The following is an 18,426-nucleotide window of genomic DNA, read 5'->3' on the forward strand; positions in this document are numbered from 1 at the left end:
TAGAACCAAGACAGCAAAACCAACCGGAGGGCCTCCCCCAACCTCCTCCTCCACCTCACAGCCCGCCCATCAACCCTTCGGACCTACCGGGCTTAGACAAGCAGAAGCGGTTCACTCCTTTAGAGAGGTTGTAAATCCCCACATTCTCAGGTCCATTTCCATCCTGATAAAACTCCTGAGGGACCAGAGCCGGCACAGTGACTTACAGGGGAGATGTGGACACCACAATGATTAATAATATTTCTGTTTCTAACCACTCATCTGTTTTGCCCATTAATCATCTGAGCTGTTGGGTGCCACAGGAAAATTAAAACCTTCAAAAATGTCCCACAGATACATGCTCTTTCCAGCCAATCCACTCCTGTTAACTGAGCACTGCTATTAGACAAGCACCAGGCAGGGTCTCAAGGAAGGAGCCTAGGGAGGGGGAGGCCTTTAGGCTGGCCCTTGGAGAAGGAACCTGGATGCAGGGGGGAGGGAGACCCACCTTTCAATCTGAGAAATACGAAAATCAATGTGTCAATAAATAAATTAGTGACTTTAACTAGGAAGCACTAGAGCTCAGAAGAAAATAGAATAGGGCAAGGGAAGGATGGCCCTTGGTGGTTCCCAGGCTTCCGGGTCTGGGGCACCTCTCCTGAGTGGGGAGCACTGACAGAAAAGCCTGCACCAGGAGAAAATGCCGTGCACCTTTGCAGAGAAGATGCACTCTCCAGCAGAGAGAGACAAACATGTGCCAAGGCCTGGTGGAAGGAAAGGTGGGCTAGAATAGGAGAAGGCCAGTGTAGCCTATGGAGCTTGGGAGTTAGGCAGGGACTTGGCTGGCCACTGCTACAGAACTTTGATGGACATCTCTAGGGTTTATGGCAAAGAGCACCTATCACCTATTCTCAACTGAACAGTAACCTGTCTCCTGCTGTGGTAGTTAAGGAGTGGGCTAGAAAAGAAAAGAACTCGGGGGCTGGGAGTTTGGCCTAGGGTTAAAGTGCTTGCCTACCATGCATGAAGACCCGGGTTCGATTCCTCAGTACCACATGTAGAAAAAAGCCGGAAGTGGTGCTGAGGCTCAAGTGGTAGAGCTCTAGCCTTGAGAAAGTCCAAGGACAGTGCTCAGGCCCTGAGCTCAAGCCCAGGACTGGCCAAAAAAAAAAAAAAAGAACTCGTGGGCAGTGGACTTAGCTGTCCTCTTCCCCAAGATGTATACAATGGTTGCCATCAGCTCAGGATGGCCAATAAGAGCTCTGCGCTCTGCACTTGGTAACAAACAGCAGTGTTTGCCAAGGAAACACTGAGAAGCAGAGGTTATCAGGTTACAAGTGGAGAAAAACAGTGCTCAGAAACAGGAAGTGAACTTGCTCAAAGCAGGCAACTCCAACACTCCTGGCTCTCCACCCGTGGCCTCCAGGCAGGACACGGAAGGCAGGTGCCTTTCCAACAGCTGGCGTACAGGAGGAGCCCAACTCCACCACAGCCATGACATCCCAATGTCCACAGAGCGAGCCGCCTGTCCTAGGGCAACACGTACCAGCGTGATGGCGTGAGACAGAGAGCACCGCAGCATGTAGCCTGTCTGACGAAACTCCACGGCTGACACATCGTCCTCCAGAACCTCCACCTCCAGGCTCTTGTTCTTCCAGCACCAGTCCTCATGCATTATGCTAGCTGCAGAGCAACCAGAGATACACATGAGCCCAGGGCCGCCACAGTTGCATCCCCAGGGTCAATGTCAGGTGCTTACCTAACTGTAAGAGAGAGAGAGAAAGAACGCGAGAGAGCCTGAGCCAGGCATGGTGGCACATGTCTAGAATCCAGCATTTGGGAGGCTGAGGCAGGAGGATTGAGAGTTCAAAGATGGCCTAGACTACAAAGCAAAGCTAAAATGGTGTGTGTACATATGCACAATCATATACAAATACATACACACAGGTACTGATGCTCAGAATAGATTATGGCTAAAGCAAAACAAACTAACAGCCTGATGCCATGTCTGGCTTGCTTCAGCTTCGCAGGGCTCAGTGGCTGACCTCTGCCCTTGTAGCTTGACACAAGAGAACTAATGGTATGGCCACTCTCTCCACAAACAGTCAGGCCACCAGGTTTGTGGCTCTGATATAACAGAACTGCAAGCCTAGAATGGCAAATCTGCTTCAGCTATTCTTGCCAGGGGCTCTAGGCTGATCTCTGAAAAGGCCTAGTGAAGGTAAGAGTGCTTCTGCAGAAAGGCTGTGCTGTGGCCATTTTTCAGACAGACAAGCAGGCTGGGGAGGCCTGAGCAACCAGCTGCACTCATACCTAGTGGACACACATCAACACCCCCAGCATTTAGAAATAAAGTGGCATGACTGGGGCACCTTCCTGGAAGCAGACAGGAGGTTCAGAGAAGTCATCACCTGTGCTTCTCACCTTTGTATTTCCCTGGCAGAACGTTGTCAAACATGAAGGTCATGGAGTTGACCTTGCCTGAGAGCTGGAGGCTCCTCTTCTCACCCTGGCGGCTCAAGGACTGAAGCGTCACCAGCAGGTCACCACAGGTATCTACAGAGGAAAGATAGGGCTGGATGTGACTGCTGCCATGCGTGAACACTGTGGAGACTCAGTCTGCATGGATCCCAGCTCATGGACTCCTAGAGCAGCGAGGCAACACTCCAGCAAAGCCAATGACTCTCAGGGGTCAGCGGCAAACAGTGACAGCCAGTGGTGAAGGAGGCTCCATCACTCAACCAGCAGCCTGTCAGGACCAGGAGAAAAGAGGGAATGAAAGCCACATTTACAGGACACCTACGGAGAAAAGATGAATTGTGGTGACAGCTATGCAGCAACACCAGGAGTGGTGAGAAGAGCAGAGGGGAGGGAGATCAGAGGGGAGGGAAAGCAAAGGAGAGGGAGAGAAGAGGGGAGGGAGAACAGAGGGGAAAAAGGGCAGAGGGGAGGGTAGAGGGTTGAGACAGCTCCAACAGGCCCAGGCTCCCCTCACAGTAAAATCCCAGCACAGCACAGCTGACATGAACTTCTAGATTCTATCGCAGACATTTACTGTGAGTCTGAATGGACTCCAGGTGAATCTGAGGACCACGCAAGAGCCCAGTGGATCCCCCAGGGCTCTGACCCCATGTACAGACTGACGCAGTACAGTGGCAGTAGTGGGAGACGGGCATTGCCGTAAGTGGAGTAGAGTTAGTACCAGGGGCCACACTTTTCTGAGCCTCTGCCCTCAACTTCCCAGCTATGCTCATGTGAGCTGCTGGGCTTCACCACAATGGACGGACACATCTGAAAGCAGGAGTGAAAAATCCATCATTCCTCCATGAAGCTGCTCATCTTGGATATTTTGTTCAAAGCAATGCAAAAGTAAAGAATGAACACACACCACTTGTCTCACTGTTATTTGGGTCATAGATGAGGGACTCAAAAGAACAGGGGGGTTTAAAAAACTTAGTGAGGTCAAACAGCTACAGTGTGTGGCCACAGTGCTACACTTCCAGCTGACAGAGTCCTTCTGAAGCCTCACTGCAAACCCACAGCCAGGGGACACAGGCTTGCAGCCTCGCAGCTGCTAAGACAAGACCTAGAACTGAAACCTGGACCTGAGTCCACCCAAAAAGGAAACCTACAAGCTTCTGGGGGGCCAAAGCAGAAATCCTGAAGAAAACCTTCAGGCACCTCCTCATGCGATTATTCCGAAAGAACTGTGTGGCTGAGCACTAGTGGCTACACCTGCAGTCCTAGCTTACTCAGAAGGCTGAGATCTGAGGATCAAAGTTCAAAGCCAGCCCAAACAGGAAAGTCTATGGACTCTTAACTCCAATGAACCACCAGGAAACAGGAAGTGGTGTTGTGGCTCAAAGCAATAAATCACTAGCCTTGAGCAAAAATAGCTCAGGGACAGCGCCCAGACCCCAGAGTTCAAGTCCCATGATTGATGAAGGAAAGTTAAGAGAGGAGAGAAGGGGAAAGGAAGGGAGAGGAGGGGAGGGGAGGGGAAAAGAAGGGAGGGGAGGAGACTGTGTGTGTGCAAGATGGAATGCAAAACCCCTCAGTTTAAAAGCAGCCACCACCTTTAATGACACCCACGAGTCCCACTTCTGCACCTCTTCTCCTCCCCCCGCCACCTACTTCTACCTGTGCTGGCCTTCAGTTGACATCTTACCCAAACAAGAGACTTTCCCAGAAACAGACGCCAGAAACTGCACGAAGGCCACATCCATCACAGGCCTGTCAGTCACCGTGAGAGGAAACATCTGGGGTTTCAACATCAGCCCGGCTCTGGTCTCGGCCTCTGGCACCATCACCTGCAGTAACCCAGGGAGCCACGTCAGCGGCTGTGAGGCTATTCTGCCCCCAGTGCACAGGGCACCATAACTTCCCCTAAGGCACAGAGCTGAGTGCATTTGGAAGGATATCTCTCATCCTAGTTTTATAATCACAACAAACCCGGAAGTCATCTGGATGAAGGAAATGTGTTTCTATTCCAAATCAACTCTCACCAGAGGCATGCAGCCCTGACAGCCATCACTGGCTGGAATTCCTACCATGCCAGCCTCTTCCCCTGACTCACTGGGAACACAAGCTAGGAATGGTTCTCTTTTCTCAGGGAGGGGGCAAGGATCCTCTCTTTTACCCCCAGTAAAGATGACAGATTAGAATAGCCCTTCCTGGTTGGTCCCCAAGCCTCCAACTGGCTGATGCTTAATAAGGCCACAGTCGCCTCCTCCCTGCTGGGCTGAAAGCACGGGAGGTGACCTCTTCTTGTCTGGTCATTTGCTGGCTTGGCCTGACTACACTCAGACCTGCCTACAAAACAGGCCAGCAGCTGCCCAGCTGCTCTGCCTGCCGAGAAGGACAAATCCCACGGGGCCTGCCCAGCTGGACCCGAGGCAGAGCAAGGAAGGAAGTGGGGTCTAATCGAGCCTGGACTCCCAGAGGCCAGGTGCCATGTAAGTTTCTTGAGCAGCCATGAAGAGCTCACGTGGCTCTCCTCTTAGACTTCTAGGTCCTTGTGGGAATCAGGGAGCCTGGGATCAGGTGGTGCAACGGGCAGATTGACCTTGCTACTGAGATCTGAGGATCACTGTTCTGCAATCAGTCTGGAGAAGTAAAGTCCACGAGACTTTTACTTCCAAATGACTACCAAAAAGGCCAGAAGTGGGAACCATAGGGGTAGAGCACTAGCCTTGAACACAAAAGCTACAGGGATACCCAGGCCCTGAGTTCAAACATCAGAACAGGCAATAAATAGATAGGTAGGCAAATAGATAGATAGATAGATAGATAGACAGATAACTGCCAGAAACAAAAATGCTTTTTCTTGAGCCTCACATGAGCTCATAAACTCTTCTGCCAACTATTTTTCCCCAATACTTCAAATCAAACAGAACCTCTCTCACCTGGACTTTGTAGGCCCCTGGTTTTGCTTTAAAGCAAAATGAGCCGTGAGCATCGGCCTCCACGGTTACCAGTGCCTTCTCCTTGTCCTGGGATGACAGCACCACCTTGTATTTACTTGTCTGCTTAACGGCATCTGGGAAGCGCACAATTGATATGTGACCGCAGACACTGAACCTGCAAAGAGACCACAGAACTCAGGATCCAGGTGTGAGGCCAGCAAGGGCAAAAAAATGGTGAGACCCTATGTCAACCAGTAGCTGAAGGGAGTGGTATGTGTCTATCTGGGAAGCATGAACAGGAGAATCTCAATCTAGGCCCATCCAGGGAAAAAATACAAGACTTTACCGAAATATTAGCAAAAAAAAAACAACAACTTTTTTTCAGCATAAAGAGGGGTTGGAAGTGTGGCTCAGCTGGTAGGGGACTAGCCAATGAGTTTGAGAACTCAGAACTAAAGAGAAAAGCATGAAGGCCTGGAGGCGTGGGCATGGCTCAAGTGACAGCACCTGCCTAGCAAGTACAAGGTCCTAACTGCAACCCTCAGTACCAGAAAACAGACTTGCAAAGCTTAACAACTGAAGCTACTTCTTAGTGATTGAGAACCACAGAAAGCAACCAAAGCTCCATTAAGCTCATGGATAGTGCTTAAGTCCTGAGTTCAAGCCCCAAGATCAGGAAAAAAATTTGAAAAAAAAATGGGGGGGGGGGGCTGGAGTTTGGCCTAGTGGTTAAAGTGCTTGCCTAGCATGCACAAAGACCGGGTTCAATTCCTTGGTACCACATACTTAGAAAAAAACAGAAGTGGTGCTGAGGCTCAAGTGGTAGAGCTCTAGCCTTGAGAAAAATCCAAGGACAGTGCTCAGGCCCTGAGCGTAAGCCCAGGACTGGCAAAAAAAAAAAAAAAAAAAAAATGGGAAGGCACATCTGCTCACTGGCAGCAACCAATGTGACAGTGCCAGTAGGGACAATGCCCCAGGGTTAATCACCACTCTCCATTAGGCTGATATGGCAGAGGCCATGTGCCCCACAGAGAGGCAAGCAAGGTTTTGATTGTCAGTGGGGCAGGAAGAGCCCAGATCTCTGAGCAGACCAGGTGAGCAAGTCAGTGGCCTGGAAGGCCTCTGGGTTGCCATCACCTAGGCAAGATCACAGTGAGAAAGTAAACAGCTTCCGGGGGAGAGGAGGAACTGAGGGAGTAGAAGTGGCTGGAGGCAGGTGACAAGGACAGCAGATGGCCAGCCCTGGGACTGGCTGGGGGGGAAGGGGGGGCAGCTTTCTCTCCTGATCCCCTGGGAAACCCTTAAGAGTTGTCAATGAGGTGTCATAGGACCATGGCAGTCTGAAAGTCGGCTCTTTCTGGCTGCTGGGTGGAGCCTGGATTGAAGCCAGGGGTAAGTGGGGCCCAGACAGTGACCTGCAGCTGTGTGGAGGAGGAGATATTTCTTATCGGAGCAAATGGAAATATGCTCTCTTTTTTTTTTTGGTCTTTGAACTAAAGAAAGAAAAATGGGTCTGTGCTCAGTGGAGGCATGCTTGGCCTAGTGCATGAACTCATCACCAACAGAACAGAAAGGCTGGGAGTCATGGAGGGAAGGCTTACATGCACCCAGTATGTTTTGTGAGTGATTTGTTTCCCATCTCCAGTTCACACCAGTCTCCATGGCTCCTTGGTGACTACATCAATGGATGATGTTTTCTAGGACTAAATTAGCCTTTCCCTGCCCCTGGGGGTCTCCCCAGACCACCCCTCCAGAGCACTACACTTGTTTTTCCAGTCCTCCCTGCTCTAACCTACCTGAAGTTCCCACAGCCACCTGTGGCCCAGCCAGGACTTCCTGACATCCAGCATCTTATTGGAGGGCGCCATCTAGCGGTCCTACAGACCCACATGGTCCCATCACCTGATTGTCCCCTGCTGGAGCCACACAGCCTTCATTCCTCCTAGGCTGACCCCTACACATCTTCCCAATGTGTCCCTGATCGCCCCTGCCAGCTGTGGACAGGCCTTCCTCCACTAGCCTCCACTCCACAGGGCTAGTCTGCAGCCACCAGGTCTCTGGTTATTGTTTGGAATGGTATAGGCTTATGTCCTCCATGCAGATACTGAGAAGGTTGCAGGCAGAAGGTTTACAGTCCAAAGGCTGGGACAGGGCAAAAATATGAGACCCTATCAAAATTAACTAAAGCAAAAAGGGCTTGGGTGTGGGGCTCAAATGGTAACCTAGTGAGTGCAAGGCTGGGGGAGCTGGGGACAAAAAAAAAAACAAAAGGCAACTAAATGTTCTCAGAGATGCCAACATGGATGCGGGCCCCAGACTGTCAGGTAGTACCCACAGAGCGCCCGCCCCCCACCCACCCTGAGTCACCTACCCTGTGGCGATGATGTCAGCCAGCTGAGGGGTGTTGGGGGCGATTTTGATGGTAACAGTTTCAAAGTGCAGATGCTCCTTCTGGGCGTGGATGGTGTATGTCCCTGTTGTTATGTTCTCCAGACGGAAAGAGCCATCGGCCTTTGTTCTGACTGTAGAAGGGAACAAGCTTGAAAACCCACCATGCACCCCACCTACACAGGAATCCATGAGACCTAAGCCTGCCACTCAGATTGCATTCCCTTTCACTCCTCCCCATGGGCCAAAAGCCAGTGCTTGAACAGGCCAGGGGCCAACATGTGTGCCCACCTTTGATCTGGTTGTTCAGAGTGATCACAGCCTCCGGGACGCCTTCTCCTTCTGGTCCATTCAGGACCCTCCCAGTGACAGAGAATCCCATGACATGGAACACAGGCTAGACAATGGAGATGGGGAGAAAGTGGTCAGGGGCCTGGGCCACCAAGGCTGCCTCCTGCCTGGCACATCACCCACCCGCTCTCACTGCCTCCCCCCAGCTCTGAGGCCAGTATCTGTCATCTCTGTCACATTTCCAGCTCAAGGACAATGGTCAACACTGACAAAACAACCTGCAGGCTCACCTGACACCCAGACCACTGCCTTGCCAACTCCTGCTCACTCCACCTCACCCTGGGGCCCACCCCATGACCCCCCCTGCAAAGCCAAGGGCTCACTCTTGCCCCTGGCCCTACCAGACTCCAGCAGCCAGCTCAACCTGCCAACCCCAGGGTAGCACCCAGTATGTGGCTCTGTACTTTGTCACCTGTTCCATGGGAACACTCCTCAGCTCTCTCTGCAGGTACAGTGCAGCCGCCCCTGTCTTGGCTGCCTCCAAGACACCACCATCCTAGTCCTCTTCTAACTCACCAGGACCTCCACTCTCCTGTCCATCTCTAGAGTCTGCCTCCCTGCCTCTAGGGACCATTTTTGCCCCAGCCACCTATACCACACCAGGCACTCAACCAATAACTGTTGAATGAGAGTTCTAAAAAGCATGATGCGCTCTAGGTCATCCAGGAGCCTTGATCCTTCCAAAAACATGTGTATCCTTTTGCATCTTCGTGTGTGTGTGTGTGTGTTGTTAGAGATGGAACCCAGGGCCTCACATATTCTACAACTGCTCTACTACAGAGGTATACCCTTAGCCATTTGCCCACTTGTTCATTCCTATATACACCATCAAAAGTTTCTGTTAGAAGCTCGCTGTATGCAGACCCTAATATACATGTTAGCAGATAGCTCCAACCTGATTGGACTGCATGCCTCATTCTTCCCTTTCCTGCCCTAGGCTGGCTTTGAACCACACTGCCCAGGTCTCAGCCTCCTGAGCCACTGTCAACTGGGTCTGGCCTTTTCTTTAGCATGTTTACACCTGAGTCCAGGATGGGACAGAGCAGAGGTGTCTCACCTCAATCCTCAGGCTGTCGTGCTCCACTGTGAAGTCAAGCCTAGAAGGTGCCACGTCGAAGGTGATCCTCTCTCCTCTATAGAAGGGAACCTGGATGGAATGGCATGCTGGTTATTAGGAAGGGCAATGGTAACCAGTGATCAAGCAGTCACAGATGATCAGGGGCCGGGGGCTGGGAGAAACACTAGCTACAGCTAGTAGCTGCAGCTGATTTGGGCTGAGGAAGCCCTCTGCTTCCTGCACCTCTCCCTGAGCAACATGTGTCCAGGTAAAGGGCAGGCTGGGCATACCATGTCCAGAAAACTTAGGATCACAAGTGTTTTACACTACAGGAATAGCTGCATGTATATAAAGATTTGGGGGAGGGGACTCCAGTCTAAACATGAAATTCATTTATTTTACATATGACATTGGCCAATGGAAACCTTATGCTACATTTTTATAACCTATGCATGAAATTCGTGATGTGGAATTTTCCTGTCAGAGCATTTTGGATTTTGGAACATGGCAGATTTCAGAATGGCAGGGTACAGAGGTTCATCCATGTCTGCTAAACAGTGTTCAGAGATAGCAAACAAACACCTTGTTTCTTTGTGACTGAATTCTGAAATCTCCCCAAAGGCCTATGTGTTAAATGCCTCGTTACCAGCACTGGGTAGAGCCTTGGGGAGGGGCTAATAGGAGAAAGTATAACTGGGGGAGTGGCCTGGAAGGGAATGTTGGGGCCCAGACTTTGTTCTTGCCTTCTGTTCTGGCCAGTATAAGGTGAACACCCACTCCCACCATGATAATATACCTTGCTACAAACCCAAAGGTCACAGACTAGAACAGTGAATGAAAAGGAATCCTGTCTCAGTGAAGAAAAACTTCCACCACCCACATGGCTTTGGCTTCTACCAGGTTGTAAGCATCCTAAACAGAGACAGAGCAGAACTGCCGGGAGTTTGGCCTACTGATAGTGTTGGCCTAGCATGCATGAAGACCTGGGTTCCATTCCTCAGTACCACATACATAGAAAAAGTCAGAAGTGGTGCTGTGGCTCAAGTGGTAGAGCTTTAGCCTTGAGAAACTTCAAGGACAGTGCTCAGGCCCTGAGTTCAAGCCCCATGACTGGCAAAAAGAAAAAGAAACAAAGCAGTACGGCTTCTCACCACAGTGTAGCCTCCGCTGGGCAGGGAATAGAAGGAGAAGGAGCCATCTTCTTTGGAGACTGCATAGCAGAGATAGACCAGGCTCTCGTCTTGGGGCTGGAACCCAGATACTGGAGACACATTGCAGCCCAGGACATCCTATGCCAGGGGGAAAGCAATATTCTAGTTACCACACCAGAGGACAGAGCAAGTTCTCCAAGTTTCAAGTCAGTACATGTATTTCTACACTCTATAGTGTGTTCACACAACATGAAAAGACCCGAAGACGCTCAGGTGGAAAGCTAAAATAGGCTGTTTTTTTAGTTAGAAAACAATGTGTCACTATTCTCCAAGGAAAGGGACGGGGACTCCAAGGGCAGAGTGACTAGCCCAAGGCCTAACACCTGGAAAGAGGCATTTATATGCATCTGGATCCAAAACCTAAGGACTGGTTCATTCCACTACACCAGCTACTTAGAAGGCAGAGACAGAATAATTACAATTCAAAGCCAGTCCAAGCAGAAACATGACCCCCCATCTCAAAATAATTAAAACAAATCAGGCACTGATGGTTCACTCCTATAATCCTAGCTACTCAGAAGGCTAAGATCTGAGGATCATGGCTTGAAGCCAGCCCAGGCAGGAAAGGCTATCAGATTCTCATCACCAATGAACCACCAGGAAACTGGAAGTGGAGCTGTGGTTCAAAGTGGTAGAGTGCTAGCCTTGAGCACAAAAGCTCAGGGACAGAGCCCAGGCCCTAAGTTCAAGCCCTATGATTAACAAAAAATAAAAATAAATAAAAATTTTTCAAAAGGACTGGGGATGTGATTCCCCTGCTTAGCAATCACTAGGTCCTGAGTCCAAACCCCAGTACTTCCAAAAAAAGAAAAGAAAGCTAAACTACACTCCCAAGTATAGACATCCAACTTCTATGAGTCATCAGAGACCACAGTTAATCAACTTAGGCTACCACTTCCTTCCTTCCTTCCTTCCTTCCTTCCTTCCTTCCTTCCTTCCTTCCTTCCTTCCTATCTTCCTTCTTTCTGTCAGTGGTGGGGTTTAAACTTGGGGTCTGGGTATTGTCCCTGAGATTTTTTCACTCAAGGCTCCTTAGTGCTCATTCACTTTGAGCAGCGCCACTTCCGGTTCTCTGGTGGTTAATCAGAGATAAAGAAATTCATGGATTTTCCTGCCCAGGCTGGCTTTGAACTGGGATCCCCAGATCTCAGCCTTCTAAATAGCAAGGATTACAGGCATGAGCCACTGGCGCCTGGCTCAGCCAGCACTCCCAACATGACCCTGTGTCCTGTGCTCTCCCATCTCCCCACTCACCCGACACACACAATTTGATTTGCTCTTCCCTTTCTCATGCTTACCTCTTTGGTCACTGAAGAAGAAAAGAGAAGAAACTTCACTCCTTTCATGGGCTCCCCATCACTCCGGACGGAGCCAGACACATTGTACCCAGCAACTACGAGGGGCCCGGCCGCATTGGCATTGGAGTTAGTTACCCGCACTGTGGTGCTCGCCTATAAAAGCAAAGCAAGGGGGCTAGCTTCCAAAAAATAAACCCCGGCCAAGTGTCCAACAACACATGACATCCTTAAGCTCAACAGGAACTGGAGGAGAAATACACAGACAGTAGAATGATACACCTGGTCCTCCCTCTGTATGCATGGGGACCCAGATCCAAACCCACAAGCTGGCCCCGTGTCTGCAAGCAACCTCTTATCCCCATATACCTGAGTCATCTCTATGCTACTTAGAATACCAGATACAATGTGAACATCATGGAAATAGTCACACTGCATCATTTACACAAGGAAAAAACAAGTCCACATGTGCGAATTCTTTACAAATGCTTTTAGTATACAGGTGGGTGAACCCAAGGCTGGTTGTGGGGTACAGAAATCATAGCTGGGGAGCCCCAATTCTATAGTGTGGTTGCGATCATTCTTTAGGTTATTGGTTTTGTGTTTTTGAGATAGGATCTGGTATGTAGCCCAAGCTGGGCTCGAACTCACAATGCCCCTCCTTAGCCTCCTACCCTCCTTAGCCTCCCAAGTGCTGGAAAGATGGGCATGCCATGCCAACCACTTTTTCATGACCAAGGGAGTATCCCCAAGCCCCTTCCTCACCTCTACAGCCATCCCACATGTAGTGTTTGCTAGTCCTAGACATGTCTTTCTGAATTACCTTGTGTGACAGATCCACAAGCCCATCTTTTTCTTAGCAGAACCCAAGCTGGTTCCCCACAGTTTGCTACTAATGGCAAATAAACATTCTATGATGTCTGCCTCTCTGGAGTTCTCGCTCACAGCCTCAGAGAGGACAACACATCTCTCCAGGTGTTTCCAGTGTTGATTTAGATCAAAAGAGCCGCAGCTCTCATAGCAGGAAGACAACACTGTGATGTACCATGAAAACCAACACCAGAACTCCACTAGAGCTGGGCGCCTTGCCTCCTAAACAGCAGAGCTCTTCATCCACATCTGGAAAACCACCAGTTCTCTTCACATCCACATGGGAAGTCCCACATCTATCCCTGCCTCACACGTTATGGGCGTGACTAAGAGACAGCTCAAACACTCACCTCTTTCAATGCCCAAGTCGGATGAGTAGCAAGGATTTCATAATCTCCAGGAAGAACTTTAAAAAATGCAAACCTAAGAAACAGAAAACACAACTTATGACCAGAATATTTCTCATTTTACGATGAATAGGGGCAGCACAAGAAAATAATTAATGTTGGAATTCTTGCAACTTCCCGTGAGGGAGCTCAATGGACGTGAAGGTCTGGGCACCTACTCAGTGCCCTGCACTCAAGAGCCTTACACAGAAGCAAGGCTGTAGATCAGCCAGGGAATATCCATTGGGCCTGGGGACGGGGGAGTGGGGGTAGTTGTAAGGAGACCAGATCAAGAGTCATTGACACAAGACACAGGATAGAGACAACAAATGACAAGCTTTGAATCCTAGTTGGATCTGTTCTCTGAGCAAATTCCATCAGTTATTGGCCTGGGTAAGTCGTAGCCATCACTTCATTTCCATAGCAACACAGCACGGCAAATCCCTGTCCTGGGTTCAGTTAGCACAGATGACAAGACTCAGAAAGTTCAAGCTACACATCCAGCTTCAGGTTGGACATCCTTAACCTGACCATCTGAAATCCAAAATGCTCTCAAATCGAAAACATTTAGACAATGTTCTGACACAAAAAGAAAATTTTGCACGAAGTTTGCTTCATGCTTACACAAAATTACTGAAAAGATCATATGAAGATTACCTTCAGTCTTCCTGCATCAGGCATATGTGAAATGTTAGATCTGGGTCCCCTCCCAAGTGTAGTTTGGGTCTGAAATGTCTCTCCAAAGGGGTTATTGAAGGCTGAGTTCCCAATGGATGCTCAGAGGTGGGGTTTGGGGACATAACTGTCCTGCAGGCTCTGACTTCATGAATGGACTAATCCACTGATGGATTCACAAATGGACCACAGGAAGATGATGAAAACTGGGGAAAGTGGGCCCTGACAGCAGGAAGTGGGTCAGTGGGGAAGGGACTTGAAGGGAATGTGTATCTTGTCCCCAGCCTCTTCCTCTCTGCTCCCTGGCTGCCAACAGGTAAGCAGCTCAGGGCTCCCCTAAAACCTCCTCCCTTGTATCTCTGCCTCATTTCCAGCCCAAAAGCAATGGAGCCAAGAGACCACTGACTGAAATTGTGATTCACAAAAATCCTCCCTTAAATTGTTCACACCAGATATTTTGTGAGCAATGAGAAACTATCATATACTATGTATGAAAATACCCCAAATCTGAAAACCTCCATAGTATTTTGGAATCTGTACTAGAGGGGAAAAAAAAGTCACAGATCCTTCTTCCTCCTAAAGATTAAGAGGCTTCAATAGATATAATGAGATATTACTAAAAAATAAAAACTAATTTCAACCATAATCATTTTAAATTGGATAACTTAAGACAAACTCATTACAAACTCCATTTCATTAGTTCAGTGTATTGAAGGAGTTAGTAATGATTTGAATGTTTTCAAACTCTGTAGTTACCAGTAGTCTGGTATTAATACTGGCACATCTTTTAACATTTACAGCTCCACTTACTTAGATCCACTAAATAAGTGTTTCAGTTTCTACTCAGCAAGGTTAATTAAGTAATCATCAGTTCTGACAAAACGATTTTGATGGTAATGGTGATAAAAGGGTATTTTAGAATCATAACAAGCTAACCTATGTTGAGCAAACATTTATTAAACATGTACTCATGAAATGACACCAACTCCATCTTCCCAGCAATCTTAGAGGTGAGAGACATGCTCTCTTATTTATAGAAGAGAAAAGTGAGGCTCAAACAGAAAACCAGGGAGCCCAGATTTAAACCTGCGTGGGCACAAGGCCCCAGAGCCCTAAAGCCCCCGAGCCAGCCCTCTCTCAGCTAAATGAAGGTCTAGTGCTCAGCCTACAGCAGGTCTTTCATGGGTCAGAAGTCATATTTAATCAGCCCATCTCCAGAGGAGGAACTTGGGGCACTGGAAGGCCCCATGAACTTGCTGCAAAAGATCAGATCAGTGTCTGGAGGCAGGTTCCCCAAATCCAAAATGTCCCTTACCCACCCCAGCCCAGCCTGGCTCCATCTTCAAAGCTAGACTCTGCATCACCTCACATACACACACACACACACACACACACACACACACACACACACACACACACACACTCACTTTCCACCAGGCTGCGTGACAGTGGACTGGATCTTCCCCTCGGTGCCCGTGCCCCTCAGGGACACCTGAACCCCTGCAGGGCCCAGGGGCTGCCCTCTGCTGAGGACCTGCACAGAGAAGAAAGTGATGAGGAGGAGGTTAGGTCATCAAGGCAGAAATCTCCCCCCTCCTAATGTCCCACTCCTGCCATCCCCCATGTGGATCCTAGAACCTTGTCTAGGCCCAGGACTCCTTTGAAAAGGTGACAGAAAACCCTGAACCTTTTCTGAGTGGGAGAGGAAAGAGGCAGTAAAATCACTGCTGACTGTAAGACACCACCACTTTAAGGTACCACAATATTTCACAAACCATAGGAAGAATTATCCAAGTTCCCACCAAATCCATGCCCAGAGCAGGGGCTGGGGGCTTCACAGCTAGCATAAAGGGGCAGAAACCCACCATGGAGACTGTGACAGACAGGGCCCTGTACCTCTCAACACTGAGCCAGGCACTGGTGGCTCACCCCTATAATCCTAGCTACTCAAAAGGCTGAGATCTGAAGACTGCAGTTTGAAGCCAGACTGGGCAAAAAGTCCCTGTGAGACTCCCCAATTAACCACTCAAAAAGTGGTGCTGTGGCTCAAGTAATAGAGCACTAGCCTTGAGCACAAAGAGGCTCAGTGCCTAGGCCCTGAGTTCAAGTCTCACAATCAACAAAAAAAAAAAAGGAAAGAAAAGAAAAAGAAATGTTTTGCTGAGAACCTTAGCCAAGAACAGGAGTTTGCATGGAGCAGCACCCCAAATTCACTCTTCCTGGGTACACAAGGACCCCCTGAGAGAGCTTAGCTGCCCTCTGAACCTTCTCTAAATGGAGGGAGAAGCTCCCACTTTGGGCCCTACAGTGGGCAGGGGGGAGTACACTAGTTCTGAGAGCACTCCCTATTCTACATCCCTGCTACATCTCAGGCTCCTGGACAGCCAGCACCCCAAATCTGACTCCTAAAATATCAATTCTACACAACACAATGGAGAGCCCATAGACCCCCCCCACACACACACACATTTGTCTGTGGTCTCTGGGTCCAAATACCCTGCTTTTCCAAATTTGAAAAGACTTTTTTTCTGTTGGTCACAGGGCTTGAACTCAGAGCCCAGGCACTGTCCCAGAGCGATTTCACTCAAGGCTATCCTCTACCACTTTGAGCTACATATCCACTTGCAGTTTTTGAGTAATTAACTGGAGATATGAGTCTCCCAGACTTTCCTCCTATACTGGCTTTGAAGTAAAATCCTCAAATCTCTGCCTCCTGAGTAGCCAGGATTACAGGCATAAGCCAGAGGTGCCCCATTGGGGAGGAGACGTAGTGTCCGTCACAGAGTGGCCATGGGAGGAGCGGAGACCAGCAGACAAACCTTTCCATTCACAGAAAAGCCGGTGAACACGAAGTTGATGTCGCCACCCTTGGTGCAGATGTCGCTCACCCCATCCACATACAACTCCACACTCGTGGGCTCTGTGGAAAGAGGAAGGGACAAGAGGGGCAGGGTGAGGGGCAAGTCGGCCCGAAGACAGGGGCAAAGCGAGATTCAGCCACCGTTCGTACTAGGCTCCTTCAATTATGCTCAAATACCTCACACATTCTCATGATTCAAACTCCACAAGTATAAGGAAAGTTCCCCCAACCCCCTGCCACTGGTGCCCTGCCCTTGAGGAGGCCAGTGCAGCACACAGACAGCCTAAAAAGTAGTTTTACTGGGTACTGTGAGCTCATGCCTGTCGTCCTAGCTACTTAGGAGGCTGAGATTTTACAACCATGGTTCAAAGTCAGCCAGGGCAGAAAAGCCCACGAAAACTATCTTCCAAATAATCAAGCATCTACCCCTAAGCACAAAAGCTTAGGGACAGTGTAGAGTTCAAACCCCAGAACCAACACAAAAACAAAACAACAACAAAAGGCTTTCAAGGAGTAGTGGTATATACCTGTAATCCCAGCACCTGTGAGGTTGAGGCGGAAAGATTAAGAATTCAAGGCCAGTGTGGGATATATAGGGAGATCCTGTCTCCAAAACCCACAACAACCCCTGGGACAGGAAAACTCAGGTCCTGGGCTGTTTGGCCTTATAACAGAGGCACAGCACTTACTTTAGGAAAGATGACAGGGAGCCGATGGGAGAGCTAAGTAAATTCAAACTCAAGTCACACCAGAAATGAATCCTGAGCATGTCAGCAGTCCCAATACACTGCCAGTCCACATCAACATTCAGCACAAAATGTGGCCCTTTACCAACTGCATCTGGCTATTAAGCCAACTTACCAAAACTCCACCCCAGGGGAGGCTCGATCTTTAGAATGAAATCCCCCTGAAAGGGAAAAGAAAGAAACTCAGAGGAGCAGGAGCTGATGGACCTGAGTAATTCAATACAGTGCCATCATCTAACCTAAAACTTATTCCTGAATATAAAATTCTATGCAGAAGAGCTGCTCGGAACCTGGTAGTCACTGAAATCCAGCCAGGTGCTGACACCTGCCACCACCAATTTCCATCCAGCATTAGAAGAGGTTGCACTGAAGCCCACTTGTGAATTCTACTGGTCTGATGTAATGGCTTGTATCTATAAGCCCAGCTACTTGGAACAATGAGATCTGAGGATCAAAGTTTAAAGACAATCTAGGCAAAAAAAAAAAGTCCTAGGGAGACTCATCTCCAATTAACTAGCAAGAAAGTCAAACTGGAGGCATGGCTTAGGTGGTAGAGCATCACCTGTGAGGGGGAAAAAAAAAGCCAGGAGCTCAAGAACCTGAGTTCAAGCTCCAAAGAAATTAATGAATTAATTATAAAAAAAGAAAGAAATGGAGGGAGGAATGAGAGAAATGGGAAGGGCAAGGGGAGGAGGGCTGAGAAGTTGCATTTCCTGGTGTGGGGAAGGCCACGTGATTCTCTCTCCCCTGCTGCTGTGGGACTAAGGAGTCTGCTCCTCTCACCTTATCATACAAGGGGATCATAAAATAGCCGTTGTTAGGGGCGCAGTCTGTCTGGTATTTCAAAGTCCCATGTTTGGTATACAACTTTATCTGGAAAGGGAAGAAAGGAAACAGAAATTGAGATAACACACCCACAGGAACTAAGTGCATTCCATTGCCCTGTGGTGCTCCCGCTGGGCTTACACAGCCAACCCCAAACACTGGCACTGAAAGGCATCTCAAGCCTACCCCTGCCTAAAGCCCTTACTTGCTTTGCTGCTTGCCTTGGTGATCACCTCTTTCATTCATTAACATTTCTGGATTGAAGACCAATTTGCACACAGCACTGTTTATAAGGTGCTCAAGTTCGCGCCCTGCCTCATATTCTCAACCAGAAAGTCGGGGTCAGGGTTGGGGGGGGGTCTGCATTATTTGTCCCCA

The 18,426-nt window shown here is 49.0% G+C and overlaps 1 protein-coding gene across 1 annotated transcript in view; it reads right to left on the bottom strand.

Annotated features, from left to right (window-relative positions):
- The window catches only part of LOC150046301 (BOS complex subunit NOMO1), a 37,906-nt gene that overhangs the window by 15,345 nt on the left and 4,135 nt on the right, over positions 1 to 18,426 (bottom strand). Inside the window, exons 2-16 of the mRNA XM_090358115.1 lie at positions 18,007 to 18,096; positions 17,339 to 17,384; positions 16,437 to 16,537; positions 15,045 to 15,151; positions 12,907 to 12,979; positions 11,690 to 11,842; positions 10,332 to 10,469; positions 9,181 to 9,270; positions 8,064 to 8,169; positions 7,756 to 7,906; positions 5,385 to 5,559; positions 4,148 to 4,289; positions 2,404 to 2,535; positions 1,526 to 1,662; positions 88 to 175 (exon numbers count right to left, since the gene is read on the bottom strand). Of these exons, the coding sequence (XP_090214241.1) occupies positions 88 to 175; positions 1,526 to 1,662; positions 2,404 to 2,535; positions 4,148 to 4,289; positions 5,385 to 5,559; positions 7,756 to 7,906; positions 8,064 to 8,169; positions 9,181 to 9,270; positions 10,332 to 10,469; positions 11,690 to 11,842; positions 12,907 to 12,979; positions 15,045 to 15,151; positions 16,437 to 16,537; positions 17,339 to 17,384; positions 18,007 to 18,096 (1,729 nt within the window). The remainder of the gene's footprint in view (positions 1 to 87; positions 176 to 1,525; positions 1,663 to 2,403; positions 2,536 to 4,147; positions 4,290 to 5,384; positions 5,560 to 7,755; positions 7,907 to 8,063; positions 8,170 to 9,180; positions 9,271 to 10,331; positions 10,470 to 11,689; positions 11,843 to 12,906; positions 12,980 to 15,044; positions 15,152 to 16,436; positions 16,538 to 17,338; positions 17,385 to 18,006; positions 18,097 to 18,426) is intronic.

Source organism: Megascapheus bottae, chromosome 25, assembly GCF_031878675.1.
Source record: "Megascapheus bottae isolate mThoBot1 chromosome 25, mThoBot2.hap1, whole genome shotgun sequence".
Classification (NCBI taxonomy): Eukaryota; Metazoa; Chordata; class Mammalia; order Rodentia; family Geomyidae; genus Megascapheus; species Megascapheus bottae.